This window comes from Zosterops lateralis (genome assembly GCF_965231275.1).
Source record: "Zosterops lateralis genome assembly, chromosome: 1".
Taxonomy (NCBI): domain Eukaryota; kingdom Metazoa; phylum Chordata; class Aves; order Passeriformes; family Zosteropidae; genus Zosterops; species Zosterops lateralis.
Genome location: NC_139762.1, coordinates 129559141 through 129573573, shown reverse-complemented (window position 1 = coordinate 129573573; position 14433 = coordinate 129559141). Strand labels below are relative to the sequence as shown.

The 14433-nt window shown below is 41.4% G+C and overlaps 1 protein-coding gene across 2 annotated transcripts in view; it reads left to right on the top strand.

Annotated features, from left to right (window-relative positions):
* Positions 1-2425: 2425 nt before the first annotated feature.
* MTDH (metadherin) overlaps positions 2426-14433 on the top strand; it is a gene marked incomplete at its 5' end in the record, with an annotated part of 31133 nt that continues 19125 nt past the window's right edge. For both annotated transcript variants that reach the window (XM_083863249.1, XM_083863248.1), the window contains 4 exons: positions 2426-2830; positions 8706-8810; positions 13021-13102; positions 13516-13695. In XM_083863249.1, the coding sequence (XP_083719375.1) occupies positions 2426-2830; positions 8706-8810; positions 13021-13102; positions 13516-13695 (772 nt within the window). The remainder of the gene's footprint in view (positions 2831-8705; positions 8811-13020; positions 13103-13515; positions 13696-14433) is intronic.

Here is a 14433-nt window from a genome sequence, read left to right as displayed (position 1 = left end):
AGAGTCCCTGGGGTAACTTTGATCAGATCTATTAATACAGTTGAAGAGTAATACTACACTAGTATGTGTCTAAACTAGTTCCAAAGAAAACGTTTGCTTTATTTGATTAGTACAGTCAGAGTGGTATATTTTTTCCCAACTATGTTAGTAAGTCACAAAGTCTTTCTTCAAAATATTTCAATTTGCTACAGCTGTAAGCCTATTTATGGCTCTATCTTATTCCTTCAGAATAAAAATATATTTATTCCTTCCAGATTAACTTACTTTACAGCCAAATCAAACCGAAACTGGCTATTTCCAGGTGAGGATCTGCTCCCTTTGTTCTTTTTTAAGACAGAAATATTTTTCCGACGAGAGCTCGGCTCTACCCAATGCTGCCACTTGGTGGTGCCCCGGCGCTGCAGTGAAAACCATCGTGTCAATCGCTTGGATTGTGGAATTCAGCCCAGCCACGTTCTTGCGGTGCTTTCTTGAAAATGAACAGTATTTACTGTTCTGTGGCTTCGGCTTAGGGGGGAAAAAAAAAAAAAAATATATATATATATATATATACACGAAACACAAACCATCCACTGTAGCTGAATGATGCCTTAAAATTTGTTAGGCATAATTTTTGATTGATGTATTTAAAACTGTAAGTATATGATCACTGTTTTTCACCTCTATCTATATAGTGCAACATCTTAAACTTCTTAAAATACTTACAGAATACTTTATTTGGGATGTTAGGGTGGCTGAAATGTGCAACCAGTTGCAACAATGGTTAATACTTTCTGAAAAATGGAAACAGTCTATTCTAAAGCATCTTTGACTAACTGATGTCATTCTATGACAAGGTGACCCACTTAGTGGATGAGAGAAAGAAAGGCTGTGGATGTTGCTTACCTGGACTCTAGTAAAGCCTTTGACACTGTTTCCCAAAACATTCTCCTGGAAAAGCTGGCTGCTGATGATTTGGGTAAGAGCACTGTTTGCTGGATGAAATACTTGCACAGTGTCATGCCCAGAGATGGTGGTGAATGGAACTAATCCAGTTGGCAGCTGGTCACTAGTGGTGCTACTCAGGGATCAGAACTGGGTCCAGCTCTGTTTAACATCTTTATCAATGACCTCAACAAAGGGGATCAAGTTGACCTTCAGCAAGTTTGCAGCTGACACCAAGTTGTGTGGGAGTGTTGATCAGCTGGAGGGTAAGAAGGCTCTGCAGAGGGATCTGGACAGACTGGATCGATGGGCTGAGGCCAATTTTAAGAGGCTCAATGAGACTGAGTGCTGGGTCCTGCTCTTGGGGCACAGCAACCCCATGCAGTGCCACAAGCTTAGGGCACAGTGCCTGGAAAGCTGCCCAGGGAAAAAAGGAGCTGGGAGTGCTGGCTGACAGCAACTGAACATGAGCCAGTGTGTGCCCAGGTGGCCAAGGCCAGGGGCATCCTGGCCTGTATCAGCAACAGCTGGGTCAGCAGGACCAGGGAAATGACTGTCCCCCTGCACTCGGCACTGGTGGGGCTGTTACCTCAATCCTGAGGTCCTCAATCCGGTCCTGGGCCCCTCACAACCAGACAGACATTGAGGTGGTGGAGCGTGTCTAAAGTAAAGCAGTGGAACTGGTGAAGGGGCTGGAGCACAGGTCCTGTGAGGAGTGTCTGAGGGAACTGGGGGTGTTTAGCTTGGAACAAGAAGAGCCTCGGGGTAACTTTATCTCTCTCTACAACCCCCTGAAAGGAGGGTGTATCCAGGTGGGGGGGCGGCCTCTTCTCCAAGGAAACCAGTGACAGGACGAGAGAACATCACCTCAAGCTGTGCCGGGGGAGCTTCACTTCAGACATTAGGAGGAATTTCTTCACAGGAAGGCTGGTCAGACATTGGAACGGGCCTGCCCACCCTGGAGGTGCTTAAGGAAAGCCTGGACGTGGCACTTGGTGCTAAGGTCTAGCTGGCAGGGCGGCGCTCGGTCATAGGTTGGATTTGATGATCTCAGAGGTCGTTTCCAGCCCCCGGGCCCCGCCGCCCCCGCTCCCATCGCGGCCTGCCACGTCGAGCTCTGCGCTTCCCTCCCTTTCCCTGCGGGCACCGCCCTTGGCCGGGCCGCGCGGGAGGCGGGGCCGGGCGCGCGGGGGGGCGGGGCTGGCGCGAGGCGGCGCGCTGCGGCGGGCGCGCGGCGGGGCGGTGACGTCAGGCGCGAGGCGGAGGGCGGGGAGGAGGAAGAGGAGGAAGAGGAGGAGACCGCGCGGCCCCGAGGCTCAGGTGGCCGCGTCCCGCCGAGGCTCCGCTCCTCTCCCGTCCCGTCTGTCCCCGTCCTACTCCCACCCACGGTGCCTCCGGCTCGGGCAGGCCGGCGCGGCTCTCCCGAGGCCGCGATGCGCTCGGCCTGAGCGCGCCCTCGCCGCCCCGCCCGGTTGGGGCCTCGGCGAGGCCGGGGACCGCGATGGCTGCGGGGAGCTGGCAGGAGGCGGCGGCGCCGTGGGCTGAGGAGGCGGCGGCCCGGGTGCGGGACGCCTTGACGGGCGGGCTGGGGCTGCTGCGCACCGAGCTGGGCCTGGAGCTGGGCCTGGACCCGCAGGCGCTGCCCACCTGGCTGGCGCTGGCGGTGCCGGCCGCGCTGGGGGTCGCGCTGCTGGGGCTGCTGCTGGCCGCGGCCTGCGGGGGCGGCCTCCGCAAGAAGCCGGCGCGGAGCGCGCCCGCCAGGAAGAGTGACGAGGCGGTCGGCGCGGGCCTGGCGGCCGGCGGGGGCCAGAGCAAGGCGGCGGGCCCGGGCCCCGGGCAGCTGAACCTCAAAGGCGATGAACAGAAGAAGCGAAACAGGAAGAAGCTGCCGGAGAAAGCGGCGCGGGTGAGAGGGGTGTGAGGGCCGGGAGGGCAGCGGCGGTGAAAGGCGGGCTGACTGACAGCGGCGGGACGGGACGGGACGGGACGGGGCGGGCGGCGCCTCCCGGCCCGGTCACACCGGGGAGTCGGGGGGTCGCGTCTGGCTCCCCAGGCCCTGCCGCCCCTGGGAAGGATCTGGGTACCATGGAACTCCCCCCGAGCCGCCGTGCGATATTTGCCTGTGGAAGGAAGGGATTGGGGGGGGTGGGGGTGGGGGGGTGGGTCTTGACTGCTCTGGAGCCGCCTCGTGTCGTCCGGGTTATTTGGTTGGTTTGAAAACCTGGAGGAGCAGCGCTGCTGTCACAAGTAGACTACGTGTTAATAGTCCTGGGTGATGAGGAAACGGGTGGCTTTTTGGAAGCGTTTTATTGTAAACAAAAATTGTATGAAGGCTGCTAGTACTATTATTACTCGCTGAATAATAGGGTAAGCAACCGGTAGTGGAAACCTTAGCATGGCTTAGAATTTCAAGCCAGGAGTTGTGGTCTAGACAGGTAAAGACTACTGGAAGCAGCATTGTAAGCCCTGTAAATGCTGTGATGATTCAAACTCTGGCTTTGAGTAAGCTGTTTGCTTTGTATTTTCAATAGAACGTGTTAGTAGTATCAGTGTTGCTGTGAGCGTGCCTCTGTAGGAATATGTCTGATTTAGTTGTTACAGTAACGATCATCTCCTTTAATAAGGAAATCTGTGTCTTAGCAGCCCCTTAAAAAGAGATCATTCCTGTAATTTGTATTTTTTTTTTTAAATCCTCAGTGTGTGGTGTGTGAACCTTCCATCTTTGACAGTATGCATCCACTTAAGAGAAAACTAGTAGAATGCAGAAATTATCCACTGTCCTTTTAAAACTTAGAGTTGTCACAGTTTGGGGCTTGAAGGGATTGCTTCTATAGCTTTTATATTGTTAGGATGTTTGTAATCCTATTTATGTCCAAATGGATTATAGGAATGAAAGTGTAACAGATGTCCCCTGCCTATTACAACTGTGTCATATAATAATATCTTGCTCTATAAAATCTGAATTGTTTGTCTAATGATGAGAGAAGGGAGAGGCAGTGGGTTTGTGTCTTCATTTGAGTCTGTGGCAGCATTAAGATTCGAGAAGTTTGGGAAACTTTTTTAATGAGAATGTAAGGCTCAGAAAAAAAAAAAAGTCTGCATATGCCACCAACCTCTCTTTGAACACTGAACTGCTGAAGTTGTTTCTGGAAGTTGCAAGAGACTGAATGCTGGGCACCAAGAGGAAACGTGAATCAGAATCTTTCCAGTGTAGCTAGGTTCTCCATTTTGGAGAAGGCATGCTAAAGATGTAATTTTTTTGCCATGTTGAGAAGCAGATGCTTTAGTGTGAAATAAATATGTTATGCTTTCTTGACAACAAAGACTAATCCTAGAAATTAAGTTGATTTTGCTTGATTTATTGAGTTGAAACTCCAGTATGAAAACAGATTATAAACTCTTGCAAGTCATTGCCTAAGACACCAAAAAACAGCTCCACAGAAGACAAAGCAAATAGGTAGGTATCACTGTTGCTTTGTAGTACAAGGCTTCATAAAAGCAAACTTCAGTAAAATGCTAACCAACATTTTTGGTGAATATAAATAATTGTACTCCGTTGAGCTTGGTTTGCATAGGCATAGAATAAAGCTTAGGCAATCAAATCTTTTTGTAATCAAAAGAGCAAAGTGGTTTTTCAGCTGTCATTCTGTATCATTAAAAATTAAAAATTTATGGTACTTTGTATTAATTATATCCAAGGTGAGATGAAGAAAGTGCTACCTTCCTCCAAAAGGAAATGCACAAACAGAATCATTAACTGCAGCACAAATAAGTTTACACCAGTGGCAAAGTTTAATAGGCCTTCCTTGTGCTCATTTTACAAGATAAGTTTAGGGAGACCAATATTAGCATGTCCCAGTGTTTTCTGACTTTCGTGTGAAAAATTCTCAAAATAACGTTGGAAACTTAGAGATGCAACAAAAATTCTTACTGATTGCTGCCTGGTCATTTCCATCATGTGGTTTGTGCGCTGTGATTCTAATACTGAGGGCCGGGAGGGGAAAATTGTAAGCCTATTACCAGTAGATTTACTACAGGGCTTGTTATCCCAGGGTCTAGATTTCCATTGCGAGCGTTTCAGAAAGCTTAGAGCAACTGGTCTGTGGCTTTAAGATGTCTAATTAGAAGCTGTAGGGTTACTTTAATACAAAATTACTGAGCTCACTGTATGGCAGGTGATGTGTAACATCAGTCAGGATCAGAAATGTTCTTCACTGCAGCTTTTCTGAGGAAGAGTATTCATTGCTGTTTCTCCTTGCATGTGGCTTTATTCAGTACCTGTATAAGCAGGGTACAACTTACCTCTGTTCTTAGTAAAATAGGTTTCTTTGAGTAGCACTGCATTGACTGAATACAGTAGTACCTGTGAGATTCTGTTTATTTACTTGCTGTGAACAGACTGAGAAAAAAACAGAGCTGAAACTGTTTGGCATTCATTAGCATTAAATTTTACAGAGCCAGTTCTGGCTTTCTCAGGCTGCTTGAAGCAAAGTACCATGGTGTCTTTACATCAGATTCTGTGCAGTAAACCTGAAGTTTTTTTTCTTTTTTCTTTTTTTTTTTTTTTTTTTTTTTTTTTTTTTTTTTTTCTCGAAGAGGCAGAGCTCTTTGGCCCCATTAAGAATTTTTTATTTTCTGTCCATAAAACTTGATATTTAACTTTGATTCCTTCCCCTTCTAAATAATTACTATGTCTCTATCTCCTACTTCAGCAGAAAAAGGTGAAGCTGTTCTTAGGTGGTTTCTGTGCAATCTGCCAAGCACCACAGAAACTCGAGAGTAGCCACCTTCTGTGCTCTGCTACCACTTTAGGAAGTCATTCACACCATCTATTTGTAGATGTGGAAGATAGCAGATTGACTATGTACTTCCTATTGTTTATCGTGCACCTGGAGAATAAATGCTACACGTTCTACTAAAAGTGTTTGCATTCATTTGAAGAAGGTTCATATTTGGTCTGATTGGAAGAACTTTCTGGGCTATGGCTGTTTAGTGCTTATTTGCACTTAGATTATGTAAAGACTTCATACATTCATACATTCACGGGTTGGTTTGTGTGTATGTTAGTGGTCAAATGGCAGAAGTAGGGCTGTAGGATTTTTCAGGCCTCAGAGAGAAAATTGCTTACTTTCTGTCTGAAGAGAAGCTTTCAGAAAACATTGGTAAACAGATTCTTTCATTGGCCAAAGGTGTTCTAAGCAGAGGTATCTTTATAATGTGTAACCAAGGACTTTGGCAAATACAGCGTTGTAAGATTTAGGTGATAGCAATTTCATTACTACTCTTTGAAGTGTGAACCTGAGTAATCGTTTGTACTACCATGTTTAAAGAGTACTTTTCATTTTGACAGTCTAAGCAAGACCTTTTCTACATTTGGTATATCTTAACACCCTCGTATGAATGGGTGTGAAAAAAGTTTAAGTATGGAATTTTAATATACTCAGGCAAGAAAAGCCTTCAGTAATCAGTACTGTTACTGACAGCATTACTTCTGCCTTGTTGCATCATGCCTGGCAGCTTTAAGATGAGAGTTAAAAAGATGGCAAATAAGTTGCACAATTTTGAATTAATTAATTTTGTCAGTGGATATTTAATATATTGCCCATGAAAGTTCTAAACTTTGGGCTGTGCTTGTCTTTTTAAAATGAAACATTTCTGAATACCATAGAAAAACTTTTTTCTTTGCCTCTTCTGTTGCTTTCTTTGGTATATCCAAAAATGGTCACATGGATTTTGGTTAAAATTCTATGATTCATCTATGAGCAGAAAATAAATGTGGAAAGCTTCCACTGAAAAGGGGGGTATTACAATGAAGGGATGTATTTCTCCCTGAATGTATCAAAGTGCAAGTTTTCAAACGAATTTCTAGAGGTTGTTGTTTACATGATCAGATGATCAGACAGCATTTTGAACAGTCATGTGGATGAATTTTTCCAGAGGGTTTTTAATGGATATGAATTAGTTTATTAGTTCCAAGAAACAGCTGAAGTTTTTTTAATTAAAGTTTGAAACTTCTATTTATTGAATAGTTGACAGGAATTAAGAAGGCAGTTTTCAATTTAAGGTATCTATGTAATAGCTAAGAAGCAAAGCAAGGTACAGAATTTTAAATGTTAGTTGACTGTAAACTTTTTTGATACACATCCAATATATCCAATGCATCAAATATGTTATCTAACTTTACTGCTAAACAGGATCTGGACGAAATAGGCACAAGAACTGACTTTTGGCAATGTGTTATTTTCAAGATTAAATATCAGTTCTTTGGTATCCCTGGGAAATATACCAAATAAGGTGGACTTTGTTGAGAAAAACCTTCAGAGAGAGTTCCTAGACCAGACTTGTAAAATATACTTTATTTTCAGAATGCTGAGGGAAATGTACTGCATATTAGATATGAAAAGTCTAGTTTAAAGCTGGTTGCTGCAGGAGAAGAGGGGTTAGGTGACCTGATCTATTTCTATTTATAGTTACTTTGAAGAAGTTGGCACCCTTGCTAACTACAGTAAGCAATACTATGTTATGCACTGGTGAAATCATGCCAAGGATGGTTTGTAAGCATAATACAATGTGGCAAGACTTAAATGCCTGTAACAGTCATCAGATCTAATATTTGAAGGAATAGGCCACACTAAGTTGTGATACAGCTTTTGTTTTACTTGGAAGCAATTAGGTTTGTGTGATGCAGAGTTAAAATAGCTTTTGGGTTTTTAATAACAAAAAACCCACATAAAAGTAATAGAGCTTGAAATTTATTTTGAAAGAATTGTAGGAATTAAAGCAACTTTGAAGTAGCTATTTATGCTTATTTAGTTTTCAGTCATGAATTTATCCGAGTCATTCTGAACGTGAACCAATGACATTTGTGTGGACTCTGTCAATTACTATTCTTAAGAATTGTTTTTCATGCAGTGAAATTAATGGCTGACAGTAGTATTGTATATGCATATTTTCATATTTTCTGCAGTTAAGCAGAGTAACTTCAGTCATAGCTTTTTGTTGGAAGTAAATGACTTCTAAATTACTACATTTCTGTGTGGGGAATATGTAGGCTAAGGTGTATGCCTTTGCTGTCAAAGGTAATGTAAAGACGCATTTAATGATTGTCCAGAGTTTTAATTTTATATGTTGAATAATACATGCTAATTTTCTTTCCTTAATTGTGTGAGGGGGAAATGGTAGACTCGTGTAATGCCTGTAATCAAGTCTGTCTGAAAAGAACAATGGGGTATCGTGTTTAGTCATGCTTCATCTTTGATTTCTAATTTCTCTTCTACTATGAAGTTTAACTTGTGAAGGAAGTGAGCTGGGAGGAATATGGATAGATAGAAATTGCAGATGTTTGGTCAATGTAGAAATTACTTCTAAAAATTCATCCTCTTGCTGAACTGCTACAAAGTGGTAATTGTGTTAATTTAATTAGATAATTTATGATGTGTACAACTGTAGCTGTTCTGAATCAGTTTTCAGAATAGCTCTGGGTAATTTTAAAAGCTGGTAAATTTCAGAAGTTTACCTTTTGTTATGAAATTCCTGGATTGAATAGGAGTGAGATGAAATGAGAAGTCCTGTTCTTTCCTTTTTCATTTCTGTGTTTGTTAAAGTACAGAATTGCAGTAGATCCTTTGAACAGCAATCCACAATTTGGTCTGCTCTATTCAATAATCTTACAGGCATTTTTCTGTCAACAAGTAATTGCATTTCAATAATAGTGTAATTTGAGCTTTGCTTCATCTGCTTTCTCTAATTTTTTTTATTATTTATGCTCATTGTTTACACAGCCTAATGGACGATCTTTCCTTGATGTGTCAGAAGATGAAGTAATACAAACTGTCCGTAAAGACAATATAAAGCAACCTGTGGACACAGAAAAGAAGAATGAAAAGGTGAGTTATGGATACAAAGCAGCAGTGTTGAAGTTTGATGTATATTATTTCAATATCTAATAACTCTGATTTTGGTTGGAAATCCTGTTACCTATATGAGTGAAGAGGCAGATTTATTACTGTGAAGGGTACTAATCTAATTTGCAGTTTAAAAGAGATAAAGTAGTATTTTCTTAACTTCTGAGACATGCCTTATCACAGAATGTTTGTCAAGGAAACCTCACTCCCAGCCCCCCACTAAACACTGATATCTCTGTTCATCATGTGACAGTGTTAAGCCTACAGAAATAAAGTTTGTTTCATCTTGAGGGCTTCTATGGGGATGCAGCATAAAGATAGTATTGTTAAGTGCCTTGTAAATGGTCTGCCATTTGGGGGACTACTATTCAAAGGATTAAGACCATGTGCCTGCCTATTTCTTTTGCCAGATGTATCCATTAGTAATTAGAGTTCTTGATTTTTGATGAGAAATGTGAGCTTTGAAGTCTGGTGTGAGCTTTTTGTTATGCAAATTAGATAGCTACATTAAAAATATCTTTTTAAACATGATCTGCAATATCTAATCTAAAAGGTAACCATGCTACTGGCTGTGTTATTTTTTGGACTGTGAGGACTAATTTTACCATACATGCTGTCATTTATGGGCAGCATGGATATGATTGGGCCTTTGATAATTCTTTTGCTTGGCTCTTCTGCTAATATTGTGCATGAAATTTTCCCACTGTCTGACTTATTTTCTTCAATAAAATGCTTTTTGTTTTAACTATACTGAGGAAAAATAAAAGATTATGTATAAACAGTCAGATACACTTTGTTGTGAGGGTGGTGAGCCACTGGAACAGGTTGCCCTTTTGGATGCCCCATCCCTGGAAGTGTTCAAGGTTAGGCTGGACGGGTTTTTGAACAGCCTGGTCTAGTGAAAGGTGTCCCTGCCCATGGCTGGGATTAGAACTAGATGATCTCTAAGGTCCCTTCCAACCCAAGCCATTCCATGATTGTTGTCATTTCTTTAGCTCATTCAAGCTTTAATAAGATTGACTACCCTCCAATAACCTTTTTTGTGGTTAGTATTTTGGCTCAAAGACTATATCCTTTTAGTTTTCTGTAAGGCTTTAAATATTTTGCCATTAGCAAATTGAGTGACTTTTCTGTGAAATAGGTTGGCCATAAAGTTCCATGCTGTGGCTCTTTCTCTTCCCCATGTTTTGCATATCAGATTGACTTTGCTGGATTTTTTTCCCAAGAACATAACACAATTTGAATGTGAATGAATAACTGTTTGCAGGTTTTCAAGTAGATAAGATGTTTAAATCCTAAACTCAACTTCACCTTAAAATTGCAAACATAGTGATCTGAATTTTAAAATGTGAGTCTGAAGCTACAACTCTAGGAAATGAGTGCCACTCAATGGATGTCGATGATTATTCAAATTGTGTTTTCATATCGCTTTGGGGGACCCTGTGCAAGAAATGTTTGGGTCAGGAATAAATAGTTACCCTTCAGCTGAAAGCATGCTTAAGCACTTCTTTTGAACTACAGATAACTCTATAGCCATCTAATTATTGGTAATGCTTCTCAGGGCATCTGTAACATTTGTAACATTATAAACCCCCTGAGGTTGTAAGGGGTCCTGTGTGTGTGTCTGTGTACCATCTTTGGGATGGATGGTACAAGACAATAGCTGTGCTTGAAGTTGTATGTGCATGTGTGTACATATGTGAATACATATTATCTTTGGCCTGAAGGGCATGGTTATTTTTTGTGCTTCAGTATATGCCTTCCGTGAAAATCACACATCCTTTATGTTTCTGTATTTTTTGGCAGCATGTGAATTTCATGCATGTTGGGGGGAAGATTTGGGTAATATCTGGAATCTGGGTTTATGATTCTGCAATTAGTGACTTGCCACAGTACAAGGGGTTTTTTAGTGTTTTAGTGTAAGGGACTGTTACCTAAGAAGTGACTGTGGATGAGGCTGTGGGAAGTTAAAATGTCATCATTCATTCTGTTTGCAAGCACATAACTGCTTTGTCTGAATACCAGAAATAATTATTTAACTAGGGATCAAGAAGAAAGGTTTAATTTTCTATTGTTCTTGCATGGGGCACAATGCATCTTAAAGACTTAAAAAACTTTGGCAGGCCTGCAGTATTCCTCATGTGCTCTTTGGCTGTTGGCAGAGCCAACACTGACATCTCTGTGTGTTGCAGAAGGTGATACTCTGAATGCACAGACCTCTGCAGAATGACCGGCTGCCTTGCTCTGTCTGGCTTTAGCATCTCTTGCTGTTCCTGTCAGTTTGGTACTGAGATAACAACTGGTGCAGTACCAAGTTTAGCAGGTGGTTGGTTAGTTGGATAAAAAATTATGGTTCTGCTTTTTCGGTACAGGGTAACACAGTTAAGGAAAGTAAACACATTTTCAAGATTTGCATTCATGATCTTCTTAAAAACGATGTTTGTTAATCCCAAACATCTATTTCAGCTGTTAAACTTTGATGTTTTCCTGAAAAGTGTAAAACTTGATGGTAGTACTTCCATAGGAGCTAGTTATTTAAGGAAACTGAAATTACAATTTGGAAGAGTAGTGATCTTGAGCTGTTGTCTGGGAGACTTCTGAAGTAATTTCAGGTGTTCTCTGAGGCCAGAGGACAGTTGGGTAGTTAGGGCTTTGTGGGTGGAAACTTTAGGATTTCAAGTTCCAATCTCAGTGTAGCTGCAAATGGGAGACAAAGGTAGAAACTTACTAATCTTTCTCTGTTTGAGCTTGAAGAGGCAATTTATAACTAATTTTAATGCTAATTTTCACTTTTATTTTTAATTCTTTCCTTAGAAGTTGCCCTAGCAAACAATTTGACTTGTTCGTATTTTTAGAACCAATTCTTCTCAGGTTGCTTTTGAAACCAGCAGTTCTCTTTTGGAGGCTTTTCAGAAATTAGTTAGCTGGTATATGCATAAAGGTAGTCTGCTGAGCAAATGAGAATTCAGTTTGGGTGCATCTGTGGTTTGGGTCCTCTAGTGCATTAAACCATGAGTTAACTGTTCAAATCAGTTCCCTAAGTGTTGTAGGTGTGGTGCAGGGAATTTCTTATCATCTTTGCTGCCCTAACAAGCTGTGCTGCTCTCAGTACCTTATTGAAACTACAGATTACTTTCAGGGCATGGTAACTCTAAGGCATATGAACTGCCACATAAGGCATATGGGCCATTCTGGGGGCCCATAGAATATCTGCAGCAGCTGTGGTAGTAGTTTAGGTGTTACCAGTTCTGAGTCCTAGAGAGATTTAGACACTTCTTTGACATTTAAGACTAGAAAACCAAACAGTGGAAACTCAGGTATAGAGCTGCCGATTATATCTGACACTGGCAGACATATTTGAGAAAGACATCCAGCATTCTTAGAACATTTCAGAGACAGTAAATAAGTGAATAGTTCCCCTTACAACTTTTGAGTGGATAACCATATTCCTTTTAAAAGTCTTGTTGTTTTTCATTCATATTTATCTGGTAGTTCTTATAACCTCTCTTCACTAGATTGAAAAGGTTCTCAGTACTGTATTTTCTTTCTGTGAAGGCAGTCAAGTCCATTTGCTCCATGGTTTTCTGCTGTATATTTTCTCCCAGTATTCTGGGATTTTTTTCAACACTATCTTTTCAACATTCTGTGTTGCTACCTGTTCCACCAAAACTATTTGCAGAAGTAGTCGTGTCTGTTCCTATTTGTTTAGCTTAGCTCTTATACCTAGGAAGCCTATAACTTCTGGTTAAATTGATGAAACCTTGGGGGGAAAAAAGTTTGCGATGTATGGGCTCTAATCGCAGCTTATGTTTTGAAGTAACTTCCAAGCTGGAACTTTTAATTTTTTTTTTAAAGGAGTTACCAACATTATTTATTTCTCCATGTGTAACTTTATATTTGTGCACAAAAAAAATTTTGACAGGGTGGGATCTGCCTGTTCAACAGCTCCTGACTCCTCTGTGACTGATGCTGCCAGCGTAGCCTCTTCTGCCTGACCTTGTACTCTGCAGCATAAGTAGTGTTCCCCCCACCTGCCATTTCTGTGCTGCATAAGTCTTTCACAGAGAGTCGTTCAAGAGAATCTGTTTTAAATTTATTTCTGTATTTGGGGCAGGGGGGAGAGGGAATTCTGAATCACTATGCCAAGTGATCAGTAACTAATCACTAAGATAATGTTTTCTTTTTATTCTAGTCAAAGAAAAAAAAGAAATCAAAGGGAGATTCCAAAACTGTTCAGGATGCATCTCGTCTGGATGGCAAGGAAGTTGATGAAGGTACTGAACACAAACATACATAAAATGCAAACATTATGGCTTAAATGCTGTTCAAGATTTACCTGTGTTTGGGTCATAAAGAAACATAAATTCATAAGTCTGTAGTCACATATTGTATCTGGAAATCTGATCTTTGAAACAACTGTATTTAGTAACTTCAACTGATTTTTAAAGTAACCTTATAAAACCCAAGAAGTTATACACAGTAGGGTGCTCATGTTACCCATGTTTTGCTCTGTGAAGCCAAGTATTGTCACAGAAAAACTTACTTTTGGCCGTTTGTGTTTTCAAACTAAGGTTAAAGCTGACTGGTTAAACTGTCCTCAGACTTCTGTTTGATATTGATATGATAAAGCTAAAAATCTTTCCTTCCTCTCTGACTTAGTGATGTTTTCATTTGGGTGATGTTTTAGGAGCCTGGGAAACAAAAATCAGTAACAGAGAGAAGCGTCAGCAGCGGAAGCGAGACAAGGTGCTGAACGACAGTGGCTCAGGAGAATCAAATCTCCAGGGTATAGAAAACACAGTTACAGTGTCCATTGAACAGCTGATGCCTACATCATCACTTCCGGTTGGTCTCAGAAAAAATAAAGGTATGATGGTCTGTGGTTGATGGTTGATAGGTCTTTGAATGTGTCCTAGAAAGATAACTTTACTTGAATGCTTAAATAATGACTCTCTTTTGGTTGTATGTTAGGTATATTTGGAGGTGAAACTCTTGAGGAAAAACTTTCAAGCTGTGTAAAAGTACTTTCTCATTGTGCAAAACCCCCCCTTTTCTAGTCACATTTTTGGAGAAGCTCAAGAGAGTGTTCTGGAGCAAGTGGCTAAGACACTGGCTTACATCCACACTGGTGCGCTGTCGGTTGCTGCACAGCTTCCTAGACCTGTCCCTGTTCACTTGTGCTCTGTGTCTGCTGCAAGCAGCACCAACTCCTTAGCTTTTTAGTGCTTCTCTGTGGGAAGGTGATGCCCCTGAAGTTCTCTTAAAATATCATTCGCTGCTTAATGTGTAGGCATTTTTACCAATGTAGATTTATTAGCATCCTGTACTAAAGCTGTTCATAATGGTAAGGCACATGTGGCTGAGATTTAGTAGTCATTTACTGTAGCTGAGGATTCAGTAGACATGGCTGCTGCTGTTACAGAAACCAAAGATTGCATGGGCTCATTTAAAGAATGTGTAGGCACAGGAATTCATATTTAGGTAAAACTGAGAAATAGGTGCTTTAATTAAATGAAACTTGATGTTTGAGCAAAGTGACAAAAAGACTGAGCCTAACAACTGTCTGGTACCTTGAAAAAATATATTGAAATTTGTGTGTCTCACC